This window comes from Larimichthys crocea, chromosome XXIV (genome assembly GCF_000972845.2).
Source record: "Larimichthys crocea isolate SSNF chromosome XXIV, L_crocea_2.0, whole genome shotgun sequence".
In the NCBI taxonomy this organism is placed as follows: domain Eukaryota; kingdom Metazoa; phylum Chordata; class Actinopteri; family Sciaenidae; genus Larimichthys; species Larimichthys crocea.
The window spans coordinates 13,871,267-13,899,144 of NC_040034.1; the positions used below are offsets into that span (position 1 = coordinate 13,871,267).

Here is a 27,878-nt window from a genome sequence, read left to right on the forward strand (position 1 = left end):
CGCTCACATGTTGTTCCTCCGTCTCGCCGCTAGATGTCCCCACAACACCGACCGCAGCCTCTCACTCTCACCTGAGTGCGCGCCCACTGCCTGCCTCCTCCAGGTGGGAGCTGCTGTAGGTCGAACAGCAGCAGGACAACTTCTCAACTTTATTTGCACCTCAGTGATCCACCGGAGCGTCCACAGACAAACAGCTCCGACAGCGGAGAAGTCAGTTTTTTAGCTGACATCCAGCAAAACGAAATTGCGCTCACACGGGTACAAAACAAATCCAGACTCCAGCCTCTTCCTGAAGTGTTTTTTTCACGGAAATGGTTCACCTGAAGTTTTCCTTCGGGCGGTGAAAGTTTGGAGTTTGGAGAGGAAGGACGCAGCAGGCGGACGCTTCAAATGGAGAGAGGGTGAATCAACCCATCTGGATCAGAAAAGTTCAACAAGGTAATTTCTTTTCTTTGTCGCTGTATGAGTTTAAACAGAAAAGTACAGTTAGTAGAACCCAGTATGACTTTTCCTCCCTAAAAGCCTCCTAAATAATTTAGCATGATTAAAAAAAGATGAGGAATCAAGTTTAAAAAGTGTAAATCACAGTAAAATGACACCAGTATCGACTGAATAAACTTTTAAAGACGTCCAGAAAGTACGTTTTTTTAGGTGAGGCTGTTGCATAATGTCTGATTAGTGCACTACAGTTGTTAAATATATAATAAAATAATAAGAATAAAATAAATGGTCGAAACCAGAGTAAGCAGATAAAGTAATGTATGGCAAGAGGAATAGGCATGATGGAAAACTAGGTGTGGGAGATCTGCTTAGCTTGGCCTTGAGGGATCCTAAGCACAGGTAATTTAAGACCTGTAGTGCTTCTCTCAGCTATAGAGCTCATGACAATGAAGACTATTGTGTTATTTCTCGTCACTGTCCTAGTAGCAAGTGACTGTTTGACAGCCCGGTGCTGTGACACTTGGGTAAATCCATGACATGTCAGTGACAGTCCCTGCACAGTGCATAATTCTCTTATATGGGTCCACTGCTTGTTGATTAACATGACAGAGATAAGAGGACCACCTCTTAGGTTCCCTCTGTCTCTGTTTGTCCACCGCTTCTCCTGGACTTTGGACCAGAGGCGAGCTCCAAATCCAAACTTTTCTGAAAACTCTGCAGCGCTTCCACCGATCGAGGGCTTCAAGTTCACCTTTAGTAGCCTCTGCTAGGTGAGGCTGAGACAGAGCCATTTGTTTAGAAAGGGTGTGTCACATACTGGTGCTCCTTCTTCAGTCAGCCTGCCATGCCAGGGCTTGTACCCATGGAGATTACAGGTGTGTTATGTAAGCACTAGAGGTACAGCAGAGTCTGGTAGATACCTGAGATTCAGCGGAAGATCAAGGTAAAGACGGGATGAGGGATAGGACAAGATAAGGAATTCGGTAGAAAAAAAAAGAAAAAAAAGAGGCTGAAAGTTCATTCTGTTTTCAGGATATGTTGCAGCCAGGTAAGTTTAAACTTTTCACTTGTTTGCTGTGTTTACCCAGTGCCAACTCACTGGAGGAAAGGGGAAAGCTGTTGGTCAAGAGAGAGCAACAGGAGGAACAATTGGCGTTGTACTGGACAAAAACACATGATTATGTGTGTGAACGTTGAGAAGTGTCATGCAGACCAGCTGTGAGCAGAAGCTCCTTGCTGATGAGTTGGTCACAGTGTGCTCTTAATCAGGAGGATTAACTGATGAGTAACTCGTCAGTGAGTTCCCATCAACACTTCTGAAAGATTTAATCAATAGCTGTTAATTCATGATTGAGTGTATGCAAACAAGCCATTTTACCCGTTTCTGATTTTCTACTGTCCTGACAGTCTGGACTCTTTCTTTGCTTTTATTTCTGAGAGTTCACATAAGTTCTGGCCCAAACTGAGAACTTCTTTTTATTCCCACACATTTTTTCTTCAACCTCTGTCCGCTCAGGCAACTGTCAGACTGAATGCACTTCAGATTGAATGGATTTCAGAGCAGCTAGAGAGTTTTTGTTTTGACTAGGCCAGAGTAGGGACACTGAGATGCCAGGATTTATTTTTAAACCCCAAAGGGTCCAGCTGTGTTTGCTTCGACTGGGAACTGGTCACTGCTGCTGCATAACACTTTCTTTTTCACCCCTGACTGACCTGTCAGTTCAGAGGTCTTAAGCTCCACAGAAGCTGCAGTCCAGACTTAGACCCCTGGCAACCTCTGGATTCAAAGCAAACACCACACTCTGTTTGTCACTGCTGCCTGTTTTATTCTGCCAGAGAAAAGTCAAACTTCCAAGAATTTTATTCCTTTAAAAAAGAAAGAAACTAAGATTGTAGGGGCAGTGGAGGAACTGACCACATTAGACTGTAATTTAAAATACTTCTTCTTACTAAAGTCCACAGTTGGATCGAAATGTGTTAGTACATTCATATCAAATACCAGGGAAGTGCACTTCTTCTGCATTGTTACTACAGTGTATCAGCAGCTCTAAATATTAGAGCTGACACGATTCATGATCAATTAATCAATTATTTGACAATTAATCAGTAACTACTTTCATAACAAATGTGTCAATTGTGTCTTTTCAAGCAAAAATTACATTTTTGATGGCAAGTTTCATAATTTTTAAGGTGTTGGACTTTTGTTTTATGTGATAGTAAATATAAGATAAGATAGACATCTTTGTGTTTGGACTAATGGTCCCATAAATAAAACATGGAATTTGGAGACGTCCCTCTCCTCTATGGGGAGTTGTATAATAATTAATTATTAAAGAAAATGATCATTAGTTGCAGCCTCCAGATTTTATTTTAAGACATGGACAAGAATAAACCAAATGTGTTTCTACACTCAGATCACTTACCAGGAAAGTTACTTTATTAATCACAAATATATTTTAAAAATCATCTGTTTGTCTTATCTTTTCATACTTTTATATATATATATATATTTTCCCACACGAAATCCCGGAAAATCTGTGTGCTCCATGAACCACTCCTTACCGCACTGGCCTGGGTTTTGATTTCAGCCTGCGGCTTTTTGCTGTCATCTTCCTTCTCTTACCCCACTTTCCTGTCTATCTACAACTGCACTATCAAATAAGGGTGAAAAGGCCAAAAATATATATCTAAAAAAAGAGTACAGCATGAACAATAATGTCAGCCAGTGCACACAACCACATGTTATAATGTTATCTCAATGACTCTCATGCGCCTGCCATTATCCTTTTTTCCTTCATGGCTCTGTCTCCTAGGTCACTGTACTGTTTGAGAGATGTGTGCCAGGGGTGGTGGTGGGAGGGTGAAAGGGAGAACAAGAGGAGGGGATGAGAGGCGGAGGTGTAGGGGGGTGAAAGGAGATTCAGAGTGAGGAGTTCCTTAGTCGGTAATTATCAATCTCTCAGGAATGCGGCCGCTGCTCTTACCAGACAAGCTGCTGCATGGCTACAGCGGCCTCGCAGCATGCCAGCTTACATTACCCCATCCACAGATCTCTGCATGGTACCACCGCACATGCACACACACACACACGCACACACAATGTCTATAACCTCAGTGAGTTCAGTTACATAGTGCTTTGGTTTATTTGTGTCATTATTGTCTTACAGTGTTATCGTTGTTTATTTTTATCACTGTCATTACCTACGTGGTCTTTTTCTGAAACTTTATCCTTTCTGCAGCAAACAAAGGGACCACATAATGTCAGTAGGGGATTGTCTTTCAGTCCAAGTCCTTCGCCACTGTGTATTTATGTTGTGTATGAGATGTTGGTACGGAACCACATTGAAGGAAACGCTGTAATCTTCTCTGTCAATACAAAAATATATCGACTGTGAAGAACTTCCCCAGAGTTTGAGAAATCTTTTATTGGTCCCCGATGACTCTCACAAAGCTCTCCTTTTATTTCACCAACTGGTTTCAGGCCTCCTGAAGTTGTGGAATTAAGTATTTCCAGTTTGTGTCTCGGTCTCATCATCCATCACAGCACCTTATCTTTGTACGTTGGGAGTTGTGTGCAGAGTTGTTCAAGGTTGCTCTTGAGTGGCACTGTTCTCCTTTGTTTGGTAATGCCCAAAGAAGACGGCCAACGCCCTGATTGATGCCTTCAGGTGCCACACAGTAACACAGTTTGTTTTTTTTCACACTGCTAAACACACACCATTTAGTTACAGAGTCACTGTAAGTGTGGTTTAAGAACTGCTATTGCCAAACTGGCTGTTACTTTAAAGCCTATTCCGGTGATCTCGGCAGGAAGACTGGAGCAGATCCAAAACATCCCTTTCCTCCTCCAAAAAAAGGAGAATATTCACCTTATTAGTCTATTATGTCCGTCTCGTGGAGACTAACCACGATCAGCCTGACCTTAACCTCGCTCACTGACAGCAAAGTCATGCCATGTAAGACCCAGCAGCTCAGGTATAGATGTGAATGGCCTCCTGGTTAAACTGAGCCAGTCCTAATTCAAACAAAGGTGGCTGTCTGTATCACTGCCACTCCCTCTTGGCTTAGCCTTATCCCCATAAGGCATTGGAGTCTGCTCCGTCATCTTCCCCATGTGACTCACTGCAGCAGTCAGAGTTACAGTTCCTGGAGACCCCTCCCCTGTCCTACTCCACAGCCTGCGAAATTAACATTGCTCATATTTGCCCGAGTTGATAAGGGTGTGATTCCACTTAAGTCAAAAATCAGTGTTTGTTGCTGTTACGAATGGGGCTGCTGTATGTGTTTTTTAGGTGTTTGAATCTAATGCTTCACCACATGGCTGCAGTTTGTCACATGAAACAAACAATCATAGGAAACTATTACATTAGTCAGTATAGTTCTCGGAAATAAGGTAAATCCCACCCTGAAGGCATTCCGTTTAAAAACAAATATTGAAAATTATTTGCTGTTCTTCTTTGACTGTTGAGGGTGTGTGCACCTGGATTTAAAGCCATTTTAATATATAGCAAAAACTGGCTTTCCTGCTTCTTATACACATCAGTCTGGCAAAGAAAGCCACAGTGCAAGAGGGAAATTTTTGCTATATTCTTAAATTTGGGTTCGATTTGCACAGTAAGCTATGCTACCGTGCTTTGATTTAGGCAAGGCAGGTGTCAGTGCTTTGCTATGCTTTAACTTTGTTGATCCATCTACGTAGAAGCAGAGAGGAGACCCACATTTGCTGTGGAATGTATGTACTCAAGCCCCAGGAGATATATCTGTCAAAAGTACACAGTAAATGCAATTTCTACATATCCTGAGTCTATTTCATGACCCTGTGTAAACTATTATTTGACTAAGTTTACCTCATGCTGATGTGTACACTCTGTGCTGTCAATGTCAGATAATCAGTCGGTACTGCAGTTATTGACACACTGCGTTGAGGTTTGCTGTGTTTGAGCGGTGCCTCCTGTCCAATGTGAAAGCCGTGCGTCTTTTGTGAAGGATAAGTAAACAGCATGTTGGAACACATGCCTGCTCTGACAGGACTGGGGCTGGGCTGGAAAACCACAGCAGTCTTAGTGTGTGTGTGAGAGAGAGAGCGCAAGACGGAAAGAGAACATACAACATTTTTGTGTCTAAGTGAGCTTAGGGCATATGACTTGCTTATGATCTTCATGATATGCGTGACATATGATATGATGTGGTGTGGTGGAGGCTATGATGGCAGAAGATTTGGGTTACAAATCCTCAAAAAAGTCTGATTTTAAATTCTTCTTTTGTGACGACAGTTTGTGTGTTAACTTTTATGAATCGAGAGGTGTGGTTAGGGGTTAAGTGATTACTGCCATAATGAAGCAACTCTGTAATTAAGATGTCGGCTCTAACTTTGAAGAGAGAAGTGAATCTATTTCCTAGAAGCTTCATTTTAGACAAATTGTAGATAGATGTCATCAAACAAACATATATTTTTAGATGGTGGTGACATCTTTAAGGAGACTCCACTGTGTGCGTCACCTCATTACATTTGTTTGCAAAACTGAAAATTGCAGGTTGTCATGTGTAAACCAGAGCAATGGTGGCATGAGTCAACTCCTTGAGACCATACTGCACAGACTGTGGTCTGCTGGGTGGTCTTTCGCCGCTTCCCAGAGCTTTTAGCATTACTCTGGTCCCTCTGTGATGGAAAGAATACAAGGAGTTGCACTATCCGCAGCCTGTGGGCTATAAATGAATAAACCCAGCCCCCTCTTCTCCCAAGAGATGCGTCTGATTATTGGCGACTGTAACCAATAGAGATGCACGGATCTTAGTCATGGCCAAATGACTGTAATTTGGAGCAGGAGAAACATAGGGCTTAGTTCAGGGAGAGGCCTGGTACTTTTCTCTGGGAGAAGATGGATGCTCTTTTCTTGTTATTGGCCTTTCACTACAACTCCCTCCTTACGTCTACTCCATACACACTGTGCCACTTTAGATGTGCTGCAGTGAATAACAAGTTCAACTTGGCCACATTAAGATAACAAATTACTTGTAAAATGCCCATGTATGTATAAAGTTTAGAAAAACACTCAAGTACTTCAAGCACTCATCTTAAGCCCTCTCATATGGGGCTGCATACTCTTGTCATGAGTGTGGATGCAAACCTCTCTTTCCGGGGAAGGTGGAATAAGATTTAATGCTACTTTTTAGCCTTACTGGCGGCATTGTTGAGCCTGAAATATCTCAACAACTACTGGATGGATTACCATGGCTGTTTATACCGACAGTCAAGGTGGCCACAGGATGAATCTTAATCCCTTTTTTTCTCAAGGGCCATTATCAAGTCAAAATTTTAGTGTATCTGTTAAACACATACAGTAGATAGTATAACGAATGGACTTCTTATCTGTGACGTCGGCCAAATGTTTCAGTAGAGCAGGTTTGAAGCTCGGAGTGTGGTAGCTCTCACTGCTGTCATCTTGGTAGTCCTGCTTCGCAGCTAATCTGAAAATGGGCAAAGATGTGGATCATTATTGGAGCTGAGGTGGGCTGAATGATGCCTGGGTGCTAAAACAAGCCATCTATAACGCCACCCATCTGTCAATCGAAGTTGCCACGCTGTTAATTATGTATAACTTTAAGCATTAATATAATTTGAACGGGTACAAAAAAACAAAACAATACAGTTGTCGTGAATGGGGAAGTTGGCGTTCTGTAGCCAGCCTCAAGTGGCCATTTGATAAACTGCAGTTTTTGTCACTTTCGCAAGTATTTAGCATTGCTGTGCCTAAGTATGGTTCACAAAGCAACTATATGGAGGCTGTTTCCGGTGCAGTGGAACTGTTGAAACGTATTAGGCTGTATTAGTTTTAGCTTGATGCCGCTAATAAACTGGCAACTGAATGTACAATATGTTCCCCATGTTTTTACTGATAAAAGATTAATTTATGGCCAATGCACAGTATGTTAGGGATCTGGCTTTAAAAAGTGCACATCTGCTTGAAATCCTTTGATATGATGCATCCAAACCACAGTCCTCTCCCTCTGCATTACACGGAGCTTTGGTGATAAGGAGCAGTTTGGGGAAAGTCACATTTGTAATCCTCAGAGAACATGACATAGGTTTCCGTGGTTTGGCTTCATGTCTCGTCTGGGGCAGGAAACTATTCCTAGACCATGTTACTCAAAGATGTTTGGTTATATTGCTCACACATTACTTGCGCTAAAATCTGTCTGCAGTGTTTTTCATGCGTGGCCCTGAAGCAACATGGCAGCCAAAAAAACTTTTCATGAACTTTCTCGACAGTAAATCACCAATGGATTCATAATTCTCTCACTCTTGACTCCACTCCCACCCTCCTTCAGTGCGCTTATTTACAAGCTTTAACTCTTGCCAGCTTGATCCTACTTTTAGCCTGCGATCGGAAGATAAGTATCTAATAAAGTACACAGCTGGAAGACGCCCAGTGTATGCTACAGATCCCCAGGAGCAAGGCTGGGAAACCTGCCTTAAAGTAGAGGAGTTTAGCAAGGTGAAGGGGTGGAGGAAGGAGGAGAGAAGGGGATGAGCTCATACTCCTGAGAATGAAAGAAATAAAATGAAGGGTGACAATGAAGCCTAACGAGGAACACGAAACAGAAATGACAGTGATATATGAATGGCACTGTTCGTTACAAAAATGCCTTTGGTGACTGTTTATTTTTCTGTTCTTTAGCTCTTCCCACTGTGCTGTTTTGCCTGTGTGTAAAAGTGCATGAGTCTACGGGTGCGGCTTTGTGAATTATGACTCCATGTTATGGAATGAAGGGAGCGGTGCCAGTTCTTTCGTTGCAGAACTGTGAAGTTTAGTTTAGAGGCAGGAGGTGGTCTGTGTTGGCTGAGTGTGTGTGTGTGGGTTGAATGAGCAGTGCCCACGGAGACGCACAAACACAAACAGATATACACACACACATATAACAATTGGGGTGGTCTAAAGACTTTGCAACTTTGGACACTTGTCTGATGCTGCATTCATTTGCAGTACAACAAAATTCATCACATTCATGGTTTTGCATTATTTAAAGTATACTTTAACTGGATTTAAAAACTCGTCTTTTTTTCCATGATAAAAACCACCCTGCCAAGACTTGAAACCTTGAAACCTGTTTGACATCCATCATCGTGAACCTTGGCATGCAAGGAAGCACCAATATCCACCACAACAACTGTGGAAATGTGTGGAAATAATGAGCTGTGTTGACGGGGAATCAAACCTGCAAGGCAGACAGTAATCAGATATGTTAATCATTGTAAGAATACTGAATTTGGCAGCTTCTTGAGTTAAGCTCCACCAATTTTCAGATGTTGTGGTTCTCATGAACAGAACAGGAAGGTTGGTTCTCACAGTAACGGTAACTTTGACATTTTGTCTCCTTTTTGTTCCAAAGAAAATCTTGGCTGACTGAAATTCTACCTCTTCAGTCTCTTCAATCAATAGATTGAAAACATGCATGTTATCTGTAGATTAACTAAACCAGCCACAGTGCACTGAATCCATTGCTAGCTGCTAATGAATGCTGATCAAAGTTACACAACGTTGCCAAGCAAACACATTCCTGCAGTTTGACCATTTCCTTTTATATACTGTTTCTTTAAAGACATGGCTATCAAGCAAATTTACGAACAGCAGTAATTCACACACACGTGTTGGCAAGATCGCAAAGAAATGGGGTTTCCGTACAGCAGCAAAACTGATGGCGTAAAGGGAAGTGACCATCACCTGCTGAGGTGAACGCATGTGGACTGTCTTTGCTGTTGAAGCTGCAACTCCGCCTGTCAAAGTTCACCACAGTTGAACTCCATGTGAAGAAAAGAGGCAGATACACACACATAGCACTGTAGCTCCAGGAAAAAAACTTGCCTTCAAATGAGGCCTAACATTCACAGTGTTCTCTTGACTTTCCTTTTAATGTTACAGCATTAGTCCAACATTGACCCAGCCTGTGACAAACTGACAAAATTAACAGTAGAACAAAATAAAACAAGTTTTAAGTCAGGTCACAGATAGCTGGTAACATTGTTGATCCATCATTGAGCCTGAAGAGTTAGCCTTCTTATGTAGAGCTTGGATGGTGATGACTAAAATGATCATAAATTAATATAAATTCTTCTTTTTCTTTTTTCAGGGGGGTATAGCTCCAGTGTAAGGTGGTATGTCAAACCGTGACTCGCTGGGATTTGGGGACCTGATTCCCCAGGATGTGGTTGATATTTTTGCCCAGGACAAGCATGGCAAAAGGGGCCGGAAGAAGCGCAGTCACTCCCTGGGCCGGGCTTTGGGCTGGCTGAAGGGCAAGAAGAGGAAGAACCTCGGTGATAAGGGGCAGAGCCTGGGTCTAGGTCCTGCACTTGACTTGGCTCTGGATGGGCACCCTGCTGGCCATCAGGGTGGACACAAGGGAGGACAGAAGTCAGGAAGACAGACTCATCCACAAGGTAACAGTCATGGTAAGAGCCTACAGGATGCTCAGCTGCCATTTTTTCCTATACGCTTGTTTAAATTTTAGTAGTCCTGGAGTGTAAATGTTAGTACACTACATGTTGCATGACATTCATTGTAGAATAATGACCTGAATATTTCTAAAATGTAACACCAGGTTGCATGTCTAAGTCCAATCAATACTTACCAATATTTTGAAATAAAAAACTTAATACATTTCCTTCAGCACACTATGGAGTCACCTTATCAGAAACAAAGAGCACCCTCACAACATTATAAAAGTTAATATTCTTTCATGAAATAAAACATGAATCTGTTGGAAAGAATTGGGAAGGCACGAACTCGACACAGGAAATTCCATATATTTAATTAATGTGTCTATTTAACTGGGCTTTCCTCTAATAGTTTTATTGATTAGAAGATGAGTTGTGACAAAATCTGGTTGGCAACACTGTGAAACAAATTTTCTGGGGGAAAGTCTGAGATTTATTTCCTACCTTCCACAAGGCCATTTTTCACAGGCTATTTTTCACTATTTTCCAATATTTCTACTAATCTTAACAGTGAATTGATAAATCAAATAAATAATCTAATAATTAGCTGCAGCCTAAAAAAAAATCCAAAATGTTTCTTTCTGCTTACAATTGTAGTGGCATACAAGATAAGGCACCTTTGACACACAAAAGATTATTAAACTGTTTGCTTCAATCTCAATCAAGGCCATGTCAGTTGATTACAGTTTTGTACTCACATGAAAGAAACCTAAGAGTGCCTGCAAGGACAGAAATTACTCTTAAAACTTGTACATTGTGTACTTTTTAAAAAACTATTCTATTGAGTGCACTTTAGTTAAGTATGACATCTAAGATGAGTTGAACCTGGGAACCAGTCGTATTTGTTGCTCCTTGGCTCCCAGGCATGTGTGTTTGTTCACTGGAGAGATGTTTGACTTCCTTCTGGCCTTTTGACCTCCTGCTCTCCTTTCTTGCTTTGTACAAAAAAATCTCTGTCTGTCCTGTTCAGTGACACAATCACTTAACTTACCTGGTCTTCAGATTACGTGGAGGGTGAAACGCTTGCACCGTGGCTACCCATACACACGGGACATGCATGAAGTGGATGCAGTATTTTGTTGTAACCTTTGTGCAGTCCACACACATACACCCACAGAGTCAACAACTTCACTAAAGCCTGACTCACACACATAGTGAACACATCAAAACGTGTTGTTCACACACTCTGAAGAAAATTGCAGCAACTCTCTGACTTTTCCCAGAGCTGTGGGATCTTGTTGGAGCTTGCACATGTGTATTCATATGTCAGCACTCTGAACTCTACCAATCCTGTTTTCTCCTCTTTCTTTTTTTTTCTGTTTGTGAACTGTAAGCACTAACTTTAGTTTTACCACGCCGTTAATCGCACTTTGATGCAGTCAGGCCTGAAACACAAAAAAACATCAGATAAACCTTGTTTTACTGTGTCAGCTTATGCAAAAACACAAAAGCACAAATAGTGTTTGGTTCGGGGTGTTTTATGTGTGTTTGGCTCTGCTTGTGCAGTCTTGGCTTAATTGCTTTACAGACAGAGGAGGCCCCTCCCTGTTTCTTTTGCTGTGTCTTCTCCAAGTGGAAGCCCAGTGCTCGTTGTTCAGCTTGAGGGGGTGTGAGGGGATTTCCGTGGCAATCAAACTCATTCAGTCTTACACAATCAAACTATACCCACAACAGAAGATGTATAAACACGTTTTCAGTCACATCTGTGGCTTTGGTAGATAATTAATGCATAGACAAGTGCGTCATCGTTGAGCGGAGCATGCATATCTAGACCGCATTACACAATCTTTTTTTTTTGCAATCTTTAGCAGTGTGAAGAGTTTTGTAAGAGAAAGTAAAGTGTGAGACAGATACGGTATTTCTTCTCTGCCAAGGCCGGCCTAAATGTTACCTCCCGCCTCGTGCAGAGAATGTAAAATCTTTCCCACACTTTGTTTTAAATGATATAATTTAAAGTAAGGTTACAGATCACTTCAAAACTGGAAGTGTTGACAGTTACATTATGTGCCAGCTATTAACATATGCTGCTATTGAGGTCTCAGCAATCACCATGTGGTGGATGATGTGCAGATTGTTGGTGATTAGAGTTCGGCAATTCTCAAAATGGATCCAGAAGAAGTTTATTGTAAGAGCAGGACATGGTGCAATGTAACAACACCCAGAAAATTGAATACCTCCAGCTGAGCCCCTGATGATGATCTGTACTGATGCCAGAGGGGCCTCCTGCCCACTAAATGCCTGGTATGGCAGGCACAGTGCCAGTTAATTAAAAGCCATGCCAGGATTGTTACAGTGAGGGAGGAACAAGGGGTTCTGTTTTTCCTGACCCCTCCACTCACACTGTTCCTCCTCAGACTCTGGTAACCAGTAAAGGATCACATGAAGTATGTGTGCGAATTAGAACACCTTGACAATGCACCATGCTCGATTAATTCATTGTTTATTGTTTTTCAAGCAAAGATGTAAAAATAAACTGCTTTTCTTTTTCTTCTGAGTGTTGGTTTGATGACTTGCGATAACTTTTAGGAAATTCTGTTGAGAATCATGACAAAATCTTTGGACATTTTATATACAGATTTTATGGAACGATTACTCAGTTAATTGAGAAAACATCATCAAATTAACTGACAATGGAAAATAACACTGTTAGATGCATCCCTAGATAATATTACAATTAACATTTCAATATATATCTATATTGATTTTTACTAAATAAAATCTATACGAATACAAAGCAGATTTTTCTATGTATCTCTCAATACTTATGGATAACCTTAAATAATTAAATACGTTCATTTCCCTGACAGTATATAGAATGGACGAGTGCCGAATATAACGAAACCTGGCACTGAATATCCAGTGCGATTTGTAATTGTGATTATTTATTCTTTAAACTGACATTTCCTGATTTTAGACTTTTGTTAAGAAGATTTTTTTGTGGAAAACCATGTTTATGTTTTTCAAAGTGAAGTTCAGAAATCAGTGCTAATACTGATAATCTTGGATGAATACACAGTAATACTAGTATGTGCTTGTATTTATGTGATTGGTCTCTAACAAAGAAACCTGTTGTCAGACAAGTTATTCTCCCGATGTGTTTCCTTTTCAGTTTCATTTACTGTTAGAGTCCCAACCCTGTAACCCTGAGGTTACCTTATCTTGTGCTCTTGCAGGAATGCGTTTTTGTAAACAAAACTCCTGGAGTTTGACCAGAGAGGGAGCTGCACAGTAGCAGGTTTTGGAGCGATAAACTCTGGCCTCCTGGACCCTTCAGTGTAGTAAACCCATTAACTCTGCATTGTCTTCTCTGATTAGTTGAACAATGTTTCACCCTGAGCCAAAAGGCAGAGGTTAGCTGTCGTTACATGTTAATTCACTTTAATTTGTCTATTTCCTTTTGTCCATCTTTGTACACCTGTCTGACAGGTCCCCTGTTTACTGGCCCAGTGTAAAACTAGATGACAGGCCTCTCAGATCATGTCTTAGCTTCGTAATTAGTTTTAACAGATTCCCTTGGTTTGGTTAAATGGAAAAAGGTTGATGGAAAGACTGATTAGGTCATGCAAACCGACTCAAAAGGTCGAAACTCTCCCGAACAGATTCCTCACATACCTGAGTTTTTTAAAGATATTTCTTTGAGGAAGCTAGAAATAGGGAGTTCTTTGTGTGTCAGTGTGTGTTTGGCATACATGCCAGGTAGCCGCTCATATGAACTGTTTTATTTGACTTTCTCTGTTAATGTTTTGTTATAAACACTGCTTGTTTTAAGAAAGAATGTTAATCTAAAGTGTATTTATCTGGCGGTTTATTTTTTTCTGTCAGTCTATCATGTGGTGTAAAGTCCTGTCAGTTAAAGGTGCTATGTGGACATTCAGACACTGATAAACCATTGTTAAATCACATCAGTTTTGATACAGTTGTATAAAAGATTTGCAGCCTTTACGGGTTCATCACCAGGTTAGTTTTTGTGTGAAATCAGCTGGATTGTATACTGTATATGGAACAATGGCAGGTTGCATTATTTCAACTTTGGGATGGCTGGTAGTTGAAGAAGAACACCACCATGGAGGTGACAGAAACCTAATCCACATCCAAAGACTCATTTGTAACAAACATAATTGTACACAGTATGCAGTGAAACACACACAGGAACTTTGGGAAGCATTATGGGAAATGTAGTTTTTCTGAAAATTGGTATTAGTGTTCAACAAATGGTCGTTTTTAATATTGTCTGCGACATCGGTTTTGAGGATGTCTGTTTTGTTGTGATGATGACACCATAACAGTAAAGGGCAGAAGAACAGGTTTGAGAACTGATTTCTGGTAGAGTTTCACTTTCTTCCTCTGGTGTTGGAAAATAATCAACCGGCCTGTCTTTATAATACGCGGTCACCTTGGGAAGGAGATGATCTCATTGCTAACTTCTGTCATATTAAGGAACTTTTTGTCACTTTGAATATAAAACATCTGAAAAGATCGGCCTGAAAAGCTGACAAGACAAACACATTCACACACTCTGCTCATTTGTTATGGGAGAATCAAGCTGATGCTGACGTCGTGGGAATTTCTGTAGATGAAGACTACCTGTATAGTAAACAGTTTCACAAATGCTTGTTTATAATCACAGGGTTATATGGGATTTTATTTCAATAGATGAAGAGTCCCCACGCCCAAATAGCACAGGAGATCATATTTAGGTCATTCAAATGGTAAGAGAAGGTTACTAAGTGCCAGTTTGCCCTCTAGTCCCAACTGAATAATGTGCTCCAGTTTCATTTAATCAAGTTCCATTTTATTCTTTGCAATTCTCTAAAGTTTGGTGTCAGTGTCACTAAACCAAGCAGGAATGCCAAAAGCAACAATTATATATGAAATCATACATTGTTCCCATGTCAAGATACGCAGATACTGTAAGTTACTGTGCGTTTCGCACCAGTTGCACAGCCTTTTGTCACGAAAGGAAAATGTTTGCCAACACACGGTGGCTAGAGTCTACACAGGCACTGATAAATATGTGCTTTGTGAGTCACCAGTCATGACTAGGTAGTCAAACGGAACAGTGGGGTGAAGAGTAGAAACTAACTGTACTTCTGGTGAAGATGACGAACTTTGTTAGTTTACTTTAATAGTTAGTAAACGTTCACACAGTGTTGCTTATTCACATAATTTTCCTTTCCGAGAACACACAGTTTTTTTTGTACATATTCAAGGACTGGAGTTGTGATAAGCCTGCGCTCTGCTTGTATATAATAGAGGGACTTACCCAATTTTGCATCCGCACAATCTGGCATTTCAGTGTTAGCAAGGTGATCTAACATTTTATTCATTCTGAAGGTGTAGCATTAACAAGAGTCTATAGCCGTGCTAGCAGCTCTCACAATGACAATGTTAACATTTGGACCTACTGGTGGTGCTAGAGGAAATGTCAGGTGATCATCAAAGTCATTAAGATTCATCCTCTGGTGATCATGAATTCCATCCAATAACTCTCGATTTAATGTCTTAACGAAAGTGGTGGACGGACCAACAAACAGGCGGTTTTGGCGGATGGCTGCCCACCATTGAGGAAATTTTTCCTTGCCGCGTCACCAACTGCTTGCTCATGGTGGGAATTGTTGAGTCTCTGTATATTATTATATTATTATTATAAAGAGTACAGTCCAGACCGGATCTATATGAAAAGTGTCATGAGATAACTTCTGTTATGATTAGACACTATACAAATAATTTAATTGAATTTCATCGTGTAACAAATGGCTAGTAGTAAGTAGCTAATAACAAGTAAAACAATGTTTTTTTCTCTTTACTTGTGATTTAATTTCCCTTACTTTACTGTAGGTAGGTAGGTATGAATATGAATCTCCTTTCTTGCCTATAGCACTGTTTTATTGTCTGTAATCATATATAGCAGGAGCCTGTAGCAAAGCTGTGCTTACATTAAACAGGCACTTGCAGGCCCGAATATTTGAGATTCTCATGCATATTTGTTTTTAATGGGATTTGATTTGTTGCTCATGGTTAAACTTCATCAAAAGAGACCTCATTAAACTGTCACCGAGTTTGAGAATGGGAGGTTGTGCCTGACCTTTTAAACTGTGACAGATAAAATTGTTTTTATGACATTAACTATGGTGCAAAAAGTGTGCCACAAGCTGAATAATAGTCATAGTGTACTTTGGGTGCATGTGAGGTGGATTTCTGCACGCATCTGATACATGCTGGTTGGTTGTGTTGTCTGACTGTGAAATAGAGTGTAACCCTGCGTGCCAGATAATACAGGTGTATCTGTTACCTGTATTGTTGTCCTCGTCACACCTCGCTTCTTCCTTCCTTTTTTCTACTTTGATGGAGAGATGTTTATATTTAATTAATTGGAAACCAAGAGCGTGAAAACAGTCAATGGAGCACACAAGCTTTGACCAGGACGCACTAACATGTGTGTCCAGTGTATCGAGACAGTACAGTGGTTTTAGTGAGCTTTCTGTCCTTTCCCACTGTCATCACAGTGTGTTGAGTTGGGTTTTGTGCTGATTAGAGAGGCTTAAGCACCTGGCAGACAGCACCCTCAGAGCTGGAGAGAATGTCTCTGCATGGCTGTCTGCGTGGCGGTGCAAAACAAGAGAGAGGGGCAAGTTAGGGCAAGGATGTAAGGTGTGTGTGTGGGGGGGATATTTGCATCTGTTTGATTCCCATGGAGCTGTTCTAGGAAGAGTTACATCAGGTTGTCTGTGTCAGTGTGCATGTGTGTGGTGCTCTGTCTAAAGCTGGAATCTCTTCACAATACATTTTGTATTGTAACTGTATAGGCTGAGCAACTTGTCTGTCCCTCTCGTTTCTAGTTTTCCTCTATGCACGTTGTCTATCCCTTTTGGATCTATAGTATCTATGTGTTTTAGGTTTATAAAGAGTCATTTCGGGGACAGTAAGGTCACATTCTCTGTATTTTTTTCTGTCAATTTGGGGATTTTAGCAATCTGGAGGGAGATTTACATTTCACAGTTAAAATATAGTAACACATAAGGAGAATTATTCAAGTATTTCTAGACTGGATAAAGTTATATGGTCAACAAAAAATAAAACAAAAAGATTCAGTATTTCCCCACCAGAATTTTGGTTCTGTCAGTGTAGAGAGTGCTCAAAAAAACATTTAGACATGGTTAACTGAATAAAATCTATCTAATTTAAAAAGCGTTGCCATGGCTACACATCAAAACACTCTTCACAGCTGCCTGTGTCACTGGTTGTAATTTGTTTACAGTAGTTGGATGATGCAGCGTATCTCCTGAACCCCCCCTCTGTCTCTGTTTTCTGCAAGAAAATCCATATTTTACCAAAACAAACCGTCAGCAGATGTTTGCTCATTTAAAATGACCTAAATTTAAATCCATCATTATTTACATTCAAACCCTTGAGCTTTTTTCCACAGTGTTTTTGAGGCCGCAACTTAAATGAACTGGTAACACAGTATCACATCCACTAGATTTAGCATGTTTATCTAAATCCAAGATGTAAACATCAGTTTAGGGGGTTCATACATAATCACTACCAGCCCGTCAATAATGCCAGCTTCCGCACAATCCACCAGTGACAGATGGTGTCTTTAATATGTCAGTGATTAATATGGACACAATTACAATGAGATCACAGAACCAGTGATAATACGAGCCCCTCATTAACGTGCAGTCGGGCTCCACCCATCACTCCAGGCCTCTCCAGTCCAGTTGTACTGTCATGGTAACCAGATAAGTGTTGTTCTAGACTGACTTAACTCTACACATGCATATCAGCTAACAGCTATAGGATGAAGCTTCCACTTCTGTTTCTACTTTTTAGTTTGTACTGGCAACACATGCGATTGATTTCTTTTCTTTTTTCTGTCTGTGTAAACTGCCTTTGTCTTGAGTCACTCTGTAGGATCACAACCATGGGAATGTTTTCCATTTGTTCAGATGGCATACATTCCATGTCATGTCTGCTCAGCACACCAGGAAGTGAACAAACCTCCATGGCCACAAATGAGTTTGAGGTGTCCTAAATAGAAAATAAGAAGGAAAAAAAAAGTTGCAGAAATGCTCTAAACAATAGAAATTAGACTCAAAAACAACTCCAGATGAAGAAATTCATCCTTAGATACCAACTCTCGATTGAACTGATGAATTTAACATCTTCTGTCATCCTCTGTATTCCTGCTGCATAGTAACAGATCTAATGTTTTGCTGCTGGAAACAATGGGGAACATTTTTCACATGTGTGACCATGTGCTGTGGAGCTACAGGCCTCTTTTTTTAAAACATGTTTTTAATCTTGTTTTAGGAAAAGATTATTTTAATTCACTTACTCCCCCTTGTGGCAAAACAACTAAGTTATACGTCTTTTGATGAAATCTGAGAAATGAATACATTTGTGTGTTATAACTACAGTTCTGTAGTCAATATGTTGTATAATCTAACAAAGCAGTGTAGTGTTATTGATTAACAGTGCTAAAGCTGCGGCTCAGGTCACCCGTGACGCCCTCGTACCTCAAATCCCTGACAACAGCTTTCTCTTCCCTTCAATGTTTACATGTATGATCTGTGCCCTGACTGGCCAAACCAGGGGGGAAGCGTGCCTGCAGCTGGGAAGCAACAGTGGGATGCTGGGTATCTTGTTGACCCGGGAGTGGGGGAGATATACAGTAGAGAGGGCAGGAATTAGGCTGCTGAGGATTAGTGTCTGAGCTCTGATTGTCTATTGGCTGTAGACACCTTCTGTGCCCCACATGGACCTGACAGACAACAACAACTTCATCAAAAACAAACAAGATTATCATCCTGTCTTGATCTGTCCGGGATTTATTTTTGAGCTGATGTACTGCGGACTGCACCTTTTTCGACTTCTCTTTCTTTAACACAACTTAGGCACAGTTTTGTGTGCTTTTGGATTACTTTCAAGACACCATGGTAGTGCTTTTGACTAATAACTCTAGTGCTGATTTCTATTGCTTTCCTACAATCTTCAAGAGGAAAGGTGAGTTAAAGCAGCACATGCCAATTGTTTGAAATTATGAGACAGCAGATCTGATTGGTTTATGACTCAATTGCCTTTTTGTTGAAATTACAAGTATGACCAGTACAGGGCGGATCAACTGGCTCGCCTAAGACGGGCTGTAAAGTAATTAAAGTGTGATCATTCGCTGATGTTATAGACCATAAAAACCACTGTCAGTCAGTTTGTGATGTGTGCTTTCCTGATCTCTAATGTGCTGTGATTCATAGTCCCACTTTAGCAACTCATACTTGCTAAGGAAAATTTAATGAGGAATTTTGCATATTTATAGATAATTGCTTCTTGGAATTTTCTTCCACCAGAGCTCCTTTAATACTGTTACAGAAGAGACAGTGGTAATAATTAGTTGCGATCTCTGAGCACATGACGGTCAAGGCTAATTCCTCCATGGTCAGTGCAAGAGAGTTTAGGAGTTCATATAGTGTATCACTTTTGTAATTTGTATCTCAAAACTGTGTTTTTTTTGGATGGTGTTCATGACAGTGTTTGAGGTATTTTATAATTCCGTAATGAAAGATTTAACTGATGTAATAAGATGTGACAGCACTTGATTAGTCTCATTCTCTCTTTTCATCTAATTAAAAGAAAATGCCAAGCATACTTTTCTGACAGTAGATTTTTGATATGATAGTCGCATAAAACTACTATACGACTAACGACTGTAGTTCAGCCTTTTTAATTCATACTCACACTCTCATGAATTAACATAATTACTGTGCCTTTGCTTAAATGTCCCTGATAGAATTTTCTCATCCTTCTTATGTGGCCTCATTATCTACTGTTAGCAGTAACACAGAGCTTTGAGTTGATCCAGGCTGATCCCCACTCCTCTCTCTCTACTTCCAGCTGTCCCAAAGCAAGATAACGATGACGAGACCCCGGCACCCCCGTTGTTCCAGGAGAATGTGTTCATTGAGGCCAGCAGGGACAAGTACCTGGAGAACCTTCACACTGAGGCCCTGGAGGGATTAAAAATGATGCAGCAGGAAGGTACAAAAGACTCTAGTGATACAGTCTTGCATCACTAAATTAGAGGTTTCCCGTGCTAACATGTTGTTAACTGTCTTCATATTACTCATGAGGGTGTGCACCACAGGATATAAACACTTCTAAGAATTTTAAATGCCATTATAAATCTACAGAGGTAAATGTTACGCTCTTTGCAGAAACCAATAACGGAGTGGAGTACAAGGATAATGAAAGCATGATTGTAAGTGACGCATCACACCCACAATTGTTTTCTTACACTTACTCCACATGCACAGTTCTTGTATTAGTGTTCTTCGTTTTCTTTTTTTTTAACAAAAATATTTTATTTCTCTTTTTGCCAGTCGAGATTGACGACCCACACAGACGGAGAAGGAGGAGGGTTTATAACTGACAGTACCATTGCTGACACAACTTCTGTCATCTCTGTACAATCATCTGTGTCCACAAGATCTTCCCGCTCTGGACTCACCAGGCAAGGTAACTTAACCGCAAACATCTTGCTCATTATACAACATATGGTGATGCACACACATAAAATGATGGTTAAAAGAATGATGGTGAGATGTATCGATCAAAGGATCATATTTTTCCCTTTGTCTTTGTACCTCTGTCTGCCCAGAATCTACATTCAGACCCTTGAACTCCGGGAAAAAGTCAGAAAAGTCCAAGACAAGGAGAAGACACAGGAAGACTGTTGTGGGTATCCCACATCATGTTCAGAGAGAACTGGGTATGGAGCTCATCATTTAAACATATAACTCCAAAAAGACATTCTTCTGTGAATTATGTTTAATTTTTAACATGAACTTAAACTTACTTAATATGAACTTGTGCTAATCAGTGCCTCTATCTTCTATTAGGCCTGGACAGAGTTGGCTGGACAGTGACTCCGAAATTAGATGAGGAACAGCTGTATAATGGTGAAACCAGTCCAACCACTGATGGACCACAACAGGCAGAGTCACTAAAGAGAGCCAATGCCAACCTTCAAGACATAAGGGTTATCCAGCCCCTCAGCAAAGACCAACTTGATCAGCTTAATGCCACCCATGCTGGTCACAGGGATGACCTGGCCCTGCTGCACTGTCTGGGTCCTGACTTGTCAGGTGAGCAGAGGCCTCGGTCCCTAGCCGTTCCCTGGATGACCACTGCCAACAGCCTCCAGCAGGAGCCGCCTAGCCCTGTCATGTCCATGTCACCCCAGGCACCCTACATGTCCAAAATCATTCCCAATGCTGTGTTGCCACCCTCCATTGATGTGGTGGAAATCAGCCGTGGACGGAGTCGCAACAGTGTCCGCACCGTCAGCAAGAGCAGCCTGGTGCTGTCCAGCCCAGCCCCATCCCGTGCCTCTTCTAGAGCTTCCACCAGAACTACTTCCTCCAAAGCCTCCACTATCACCTCTGCTTCCCGCCACAATCCTCTCAGTGTGTCTGACAGCTCTTGTTGGAGCAACTCTGAGTCCTCAGAGACTTTGGTGTCTGACTCCTCAACCATCTCAAGCAGCAGCACCCCCCGACAGAAGAGGTCCCAAGATGGAGATTCTTCTGACAAAAACAAATGCACCTCTAATGGCAAAGTCGTTATTAAGGTAGATGAAGTTAAGAAAGAGGGACCATTTGTGCGTAGTCTCTCTGTCATGAAGCCCAAGAGGGCTCCTCCTCCTCCAAGCCGCTCCTATTCCCTCCACAATAAGATGAAGCGCCGGTCGCGTGATCTTGCTGAGGTTAAGGTCATTTCAGGGGAATCTTCTCTCCATAACATCTCAGCCTCAGGTGAGGAAAATGAAAATCACAAATCTTCTCCTATGCGATCTAGAGTCATCGACAGTCCTGGATACAATGCTGACACCAGTTCTCTGGAAGACTCTATGGGTTCTGCTTCGTTCAGTCCCTTCAAAGCTCAGCTGCAAGCACAGAAGGCAGAAGAAGGTGCAAAGATTAAGGAAAATGACGCTTCACCAGAGAAGCAGGAACCTATGCAGGAGAATAAGCTAAGCAAAATTGCCTCCCCGTCCAGTGGCTACTCAAGCCAAGAAGGCACATCTGCACAGCTTTCTAAACAGGCCCACAGCTCATCTCCAAGGCACAAGAAGGGCATCTTAGCAAAGCTTCAAAGGTTTTTTCCTGGATCCACTCCATCTCCTTCAGCTTCACCCATTCTCACACGACCAGAAGCTCCTGTGCCATCAGTGGTTACTGCCAGCATCAGCCCTTCTGTAAGGACCTTGAGAGAGCTCTTCAACATCCCTCCACCACCTAATGTACATGCACCTCCACCTCCTCCTCCAGAGGTATGGGTTCACAGCGAGCGTAGCATTGAGTTGTTACTGGGACCCCCAGTGCCTGATAACATTCAAGCCATCATAAAGAAAAATCCCAAAGACAGGAGACAACAGAGGCAGTCTCCTTCTGCATCTACGGAGGGCTCTGTGAAGAGCTTGGTGGTAGAAAGAAAACACAATCCGACAATACCAGTGGAATCCATTAATGGATCTGTACAAGTAATGGAAACAAAGAAAGTTCAAGAAAGTGGTATTTTGAATGCAGAGATTCACAAAGAGAGCAGTGACAGACTAGATGGAACCAGTAAAGTGACAGAAAGAAATGAGAAAGTAAGAGTAAGTGACATATTAAATGGGATGTTAGTAAAGGCTGTAGAGAAACGTGAAGAAAGGCTGACAACAGTGAGAGAAGAAACCAAAAAGACAACCACACAAACTACAGAGGGAAAGACTAACATGGATACGTTGACTGCCATTTCAATAGTACGCATTCCTCCATCTCCCTCTCCTCCTCCGTTACACCTTCCTTCCAAACCCCCCACCAAACAGACCACAGAGGTCGCTTCTGTCGCAGCAGCACAAGTTGTTTTATCTCCTGAGATGTCCTGGCCCCCACCACCTTCACCAATGGGCCTTGGTGGGACTGATGACATTGATTTCCCTCTTCCACCACCCCCAATGTTTGGTGAGGAGGTGTTAGTTATACCTGTTTGCATGCCACAAGAGAGGACCATTCCTGATGGTAGTGACTCTTGTACAACAACGCCTGTTTTATCAGTGGTGAAAACAGGACATGTTAGGGTGACCTCAGGGGCTGAACCACAGAAGCCCAGTACATCCCAGGGGATAACTCCACCCCTTAATATCCCACCTCCCCCACCATATACGGCTCCCCCTCCGCCAATTCAAACAATCTCCACTCATACGACTATAAAGGTCTGTCCTCCACCACCTAAAGAATTTTCTCCACCACCACCACCACCACCACCTAAAGAGGTTTCCCCTCCACCACCTGAAATGGTCTCTCCTCCACCACCGAAAGTGTTTTTTCCACCGCCACCGAAAAAGGTTTTTCTACCACCACCTGAAGTTCCTTCGCCACCACCTAAAGAAGTCTCTCCTCCATCCGCTAAGCAGGTTTCTCCTGTGAGGCCGAAAGAGTGCTCTCCTCCAGCGATTCAAGAAGCCACCCCTCCACCAGTTAAAGAGGTCTCCCCTCCATTGGTTACAGTGGTATCCCCTCCACCAGTTAAAGAGGTCTCCCCTCCATTGGTTACAGTCGTATCCCCTCCACCAGTTAAAGAGGTCTCCCCTCCATTGGTTACAGTGGTATCCCCTCCACCAGTTAAAGAGGTCTCCTCTCCATTGGTTACAGAAGTATCCTCTCCACCAGTTAAAGAGGTCTCCCCTCCATTGGTTACAGAAGTATCCTCTCCACCAGTTAAAGAGGTCTCCCCTCCATTGGTTACAGAAGTATCCCCTCCACCAGTTAAAGAGGTCTCCCCTCCATTGGTTACAGAAGTATCCCCTCCACCAGTTAAAGAGGTCTCCCCTCCATTGGTTACAGAAGTATCCCCTCCACCAGTTAAAGAGGTCTCCCCTCCATTGGTTACCAAAGTATCCCCTCCACCAGTTAAAGAGGTCTCCCCTCCACTGGTTACAGTGGTATCCCCTCCACCAGTTAAAGAGGTCTCCCCTCCATTGGTTACCAAAGTATCCCCTCCACCAGTTAAAGAGGTCTCCCCTCCATTGGTTACCAAAGTATCCCCTCCACCAGTTAAAGAGGTCTCCCCTCCATTGGTTACCAAAGTATCCCCTCCACCAGTTAAAGAGGTCTCCCCTCCATTGGTTACCAAAGTATCCCCTCCACCAGTTAAAGAGGTCTCCCCTCCATTGGTTACCAAAGTATCCCCTCCACCAGTTAAAGAGGTCTCCCCTCCATTGGTTACAGAAATATCCTCTCCACCAGTTAAAAAGGTCTCCCCACCACTGGTTACAGTCGTATCCCCTCCACAGGTAGAGGTAGAGCAGGTATCCCCTCAAGTAGTTACCAAAGTCTCTCCTCTGCCCCCTGAAGAACCTCTGTCCACTAAAGATGTTTCTCCTTCATCTTCTCAAGAGAATGGCCATCATTCCATTGAAGAGGCAACACCCATTAGCATGCTCACTCCACCACAAAGTATTCCACCTCCACCACCTCTACCGACACAATCCCAGTCGTCAGAGCAGGAGATTAATCCTCCACAAGAGAACGCCCCATCCGAATCTGAAACTAACTCAGTTTCATCTAACAGTATTCTCAGTCCCCCTCAGAGTATTCCACCTCTGCCTCCCATACAACTTCTTCACCAACCGGAGGTTGTACCCCCAAACACAGATGATCCAGCAACACAGGAGGGTGTCCCTTCACCACCATCTGAAGACTCTATCCAAAAAGGTCTTGAAAACTCTCCAACAGAAAAGGCTCAAGAACCTGCTCCTTCTCAACCTGTAATAATTCCTGTACCGCCTCCTTTACCTGTGCAAGGGCTTGCCAGCATTAAGCACCAGCCTAGTCCTGCAAGCATAGAAAACCAAACACTGGAGCTGACCTCTGCTCCTGTTGTACAGGAGGAACCCACACCTATCGTCACCCCCTCCATTCTGCAGATGGTCAAGCTGCGGTCTGTCAATAGCAGCCCTGAGCCGCCTAAAGCTCAGGATGAACCAGAGGCTGAGGTCACGATGAGGAATCAGCTACCCAGGAATGAGGTCCCAACCTCATCTTCCAGTGGTGAGCCTCCTCAGAAGCCCATCAGAAGGTCTTTGATCATGACCTCTCCTGTACCCACTTCTCCACCTGCCGTAGTTACTTCACAACCAGCCCTGCCCAAGTCACAGTCTCTTGTGATTCCACCTGTGTCTTCATCCACAGTCCTCTCCCCTACGAAAAAGTCTCCTACCACAACCATCTCTCCATCCATGAACCTACAGGAGGCCATCCGCCTGAGGACAGCAGCCAGATCACAAGGCAGCGCTACAGCTCGCCTCAGCTTGCACTCACCAACATCACCAGTAGACTTCCGTAAGTCCCCCTCTAGCACAGCAAGCTTTGTTTTCTCCAAAAGCAACAAGAAGATGGTGATTGAGACCAATCCAGCACCGGGGACCAAGACAACCATACAGAAGAACCTGGAAGTTTCCTCTGCAACAAAGGTGGTGAGTCAAACAGAGTTTGTGAAGAAGGAAGTCAAGGTGCCACCACCTGTTGCAAAGAAACCCAAAAAGAAGGGCACAGAGATTGAGACCAGTGAAGGGACGGAGCAAACTGCGGGACAGGAGGCACTGAAAGAGAATATTATGGGTAAGAGATTTGATGATTCAGTTCTTTTGTTTGAATCAAGAGTGTAAAACTTGGAGTCTATATAGCCACTCTGTGATGCTAACATGCTCACAAATCCACAACAAAAAGCCTATTATTGGTAGTTACATCTAATTAACTTATAATTTTAATACTGAAAGAATCAATTGCAATAACTTGCAATAATGTGGGACTCCTAAGTTGGATTAATGGGAGGTTTTCATATTCTTTCCATTCTCCCGACAGCACCTTACTTTTTTGGGCAGGTGTAATGTTTAGCTTCTTAGCGTGCTAACATTTGCTAAGTAGCACGACACACAAAGTGTGTCATAAACCAAAGTATTGAATGAATAATTAAGATGAAAAGTTAATTCTGAGAGGGACATGAATGTTTATGTAAAATTTAATGGCACTCCTTTCTATCGAGATATCGAGATATTTCAGTCCGGATCAAAAAGAGTCACAAAGAGTTCAATTTTTGTGCATTTTTAAATCTCTCCTGCACTCCATTAAACAAATTCTTTTTAAATTCTCCAACCTCAGATGCAGAAGAGAAAACAAATGGGACAGCAGGTACTGTTGAAGGAGGAGGGACGCCATCAACATGATTGTAAAGACTGAAGGAGACCTGGGAAGGACTTATTAATTACACTGAATTTTCTTGCAAGTTGGTCTTTATGTGTGAAAGACAAGACTGGATTTGTTGGATGAGATATGCTTATTTCAGAAAAAAAATTGAAAAAATTCTGGATTTAAAAGAAAATCTGTTAAATTTAATGTTAATGGTGTGGGTCTTAATTTGCAAAAGTACTCATTTTGCATTTTATAAATACAGTATATTGTCTTTTGCCAGGGGGTTTTCTGAGCTTTACGATTGCAAGAGATGGGATTATAGCGCCCTCTAGTGTCAAACAATGATTGTACCACTTATGTCCTGCTGAATCAGAGCTTTAGACAGTACTCAATGGGACTTTTGGGCGCTCATCTGTAAATATAGCACCATTTTGTACATTTATCATAATTAATGATGGAACTTTGCTACAGAGTTCATTTAAGCATTTATTTTCAAAAGCATTTTCACACCATATATTTGTTTTAAAAAATATATTATCTTAAGTTATTTTTCCTGTTTTCATGTTCAGAGGGTCTCTGCAGACAGATTGTCTTCTATGCAATTCTGTGTTAACCCCTAATATCATTTAAATCAAATTTGTTTGTATTGCTTTTAATCATAACCAAATATATGTTCTTCTCAAAAATCCCATGTGTCATTTATGATTTAAAGCTATATTCAGTCAGCCCCATAAGTATTTGGATAGTGACCCAGTGGCTCCATACACAACCACAACAGATTTGAAATACTGCAATACTACTACTACACAAGTATGTGTTTTTAGTGCTGTTCCCTTTCTCCTCGACACTCTGGTAGAGGCTCATTATTCTTGTAAGATCTTGTATCAAAACTCTGCAGGTTTATTCTTGGCCTTTCAGTTCTTCAGTTTCATAAGTTTGCATCTTATGGTAAGCCCTCTGCAGTTATTCTGGTGAAGTCTTCTCCTTATTGTGGTTTTGGCAGAGGTATTCATACCTCTGGAGTCTTCATGATGTGTCAGACAGTTAAAAAAGGTGTTTTATCAACTGATTTATGTGTCAACTCACAATGAAATAACACCTTTCCTACTACTACAGCTACAAATGATAAATGTCTGTAATACCAAAACCATTTATCTAATCTGGATGTAATTGCCTTCAAATTAAAGATAAGAATCTGAACACCATAATTGCATTTTGTTGTGGTGGTGTACAGAGCCAATAAAACAAATGTTGCACTGTCCAGATACTTATGGCGCTGACTGTATGTGCATGACCTTTAATATGACAGAAAAAATGAGTGTACACGTAAAGCATTATTTGGGAGCACATTTCCTGCTGCTTTTAGTTACTGATAATGGAGACGTTGCCTTTCCTCAGTTATTGCTCAGATGGGATATTTCTGTGTTGAACTTTAATATATTTCAATGTGGTTTCAGAGACTGTAATACAATAAATGATCACTCATAATGGAAAAAATAAAGATTTATGGCCAAACTGTCACATTCTCCTTTTTCATAAATTACCCCATCAGTGTGACATTCAGTGCTGCACTGTCCTCTCACATTTGCATGCAATCCTCTTACTTCAGACTTCTCCTCTTAAACCTCAAATCAGTATGACTCAGTATGATACAAACACAAGTTTTAGACTGTATGCCAGCTCGTATTAGGATTCATAATGTTAAAGGT

The 27,878-nt window shown here is 41.7% G+C and overlaps 1 protein-coding gene across 6 annotated transcripts; it reads left to right on the forward strand.

Moving 5' to 3' along the window:
• The first annotated feature begins 137 nt into the window (after nucleotides 1-137).
• LOC104924645 (uncharacterized protein KIAA1522 homolog) lies at nucleotides 138-27,687 on the forward strand. Of its 6 annotated transcripts, none has more exons than XM_027274548.1 (9): nucleotides 138-438; nucleotides 9,574-9,892; nucleotides 19,829-19,972; nucleotides 20,149-20,192; nucleotides 20,314-20,449; nucleotides 20,592-20,702; nucleotides 20,833-23,897; nucleotides 23,946-25,599; nucleotides 26,140-27,687. In XM_027274548.1, exons 2-9 carry the CDS (start codon nucleotides 9,598-9,600, stop codon nucleotides 26,202-26,204), a joined length of 5,514 nt encoding a protein of 1,837 aa, XP_027130349.1. In that variant the 5' UTR covers nucleotides 138-438; nucleotides 9,574-9,597; the 3' UTR covers nucleotides 26,205-27,687. The 6 variants fall into 6 exon arrangements, with proteins under 6 accessions (XP_027130349.1, XP_027130348.1, XP_027130350.1 ...); XM_027274547.1 differs by having other exon boundaries at nucleotides 20,833-23,849; nucleotides 23,898-25,599; XM_027274549.1 differs by having other exon boundaries at nucleotides 20,833-23,657; nucleotides 23,898-25,599.
• The last annotated feature ends 191 nt before the right edge of the window (nucleotides 27,688-27,878 follow it).

Excerpts from the sequence above, each read along its gene's own strand:
- LOC104924645 (XM_019275167.2), top strand. The coding sequence starts at position 9,598 with ATGTCAAACCGTGACTCGCTGGGATTTGGGGACCTGATTCCCCAGGAT. Across the intron at positions 20,193-20,313 it reads AGGATAATGAAAGCATGATT|TCGAGATTGACGACCCACAC; the intron begins GTAAGTGACGCA and ends TCTTTTTGCCAG. Across the intron at positions 25,600-26,139 it reads ACTGAAAGAGAATATTATGG|ATGCAGAAGAGAAAACAAAT; the intron begins GTAAGAGATTTG and ends CTCCAACCTCAG.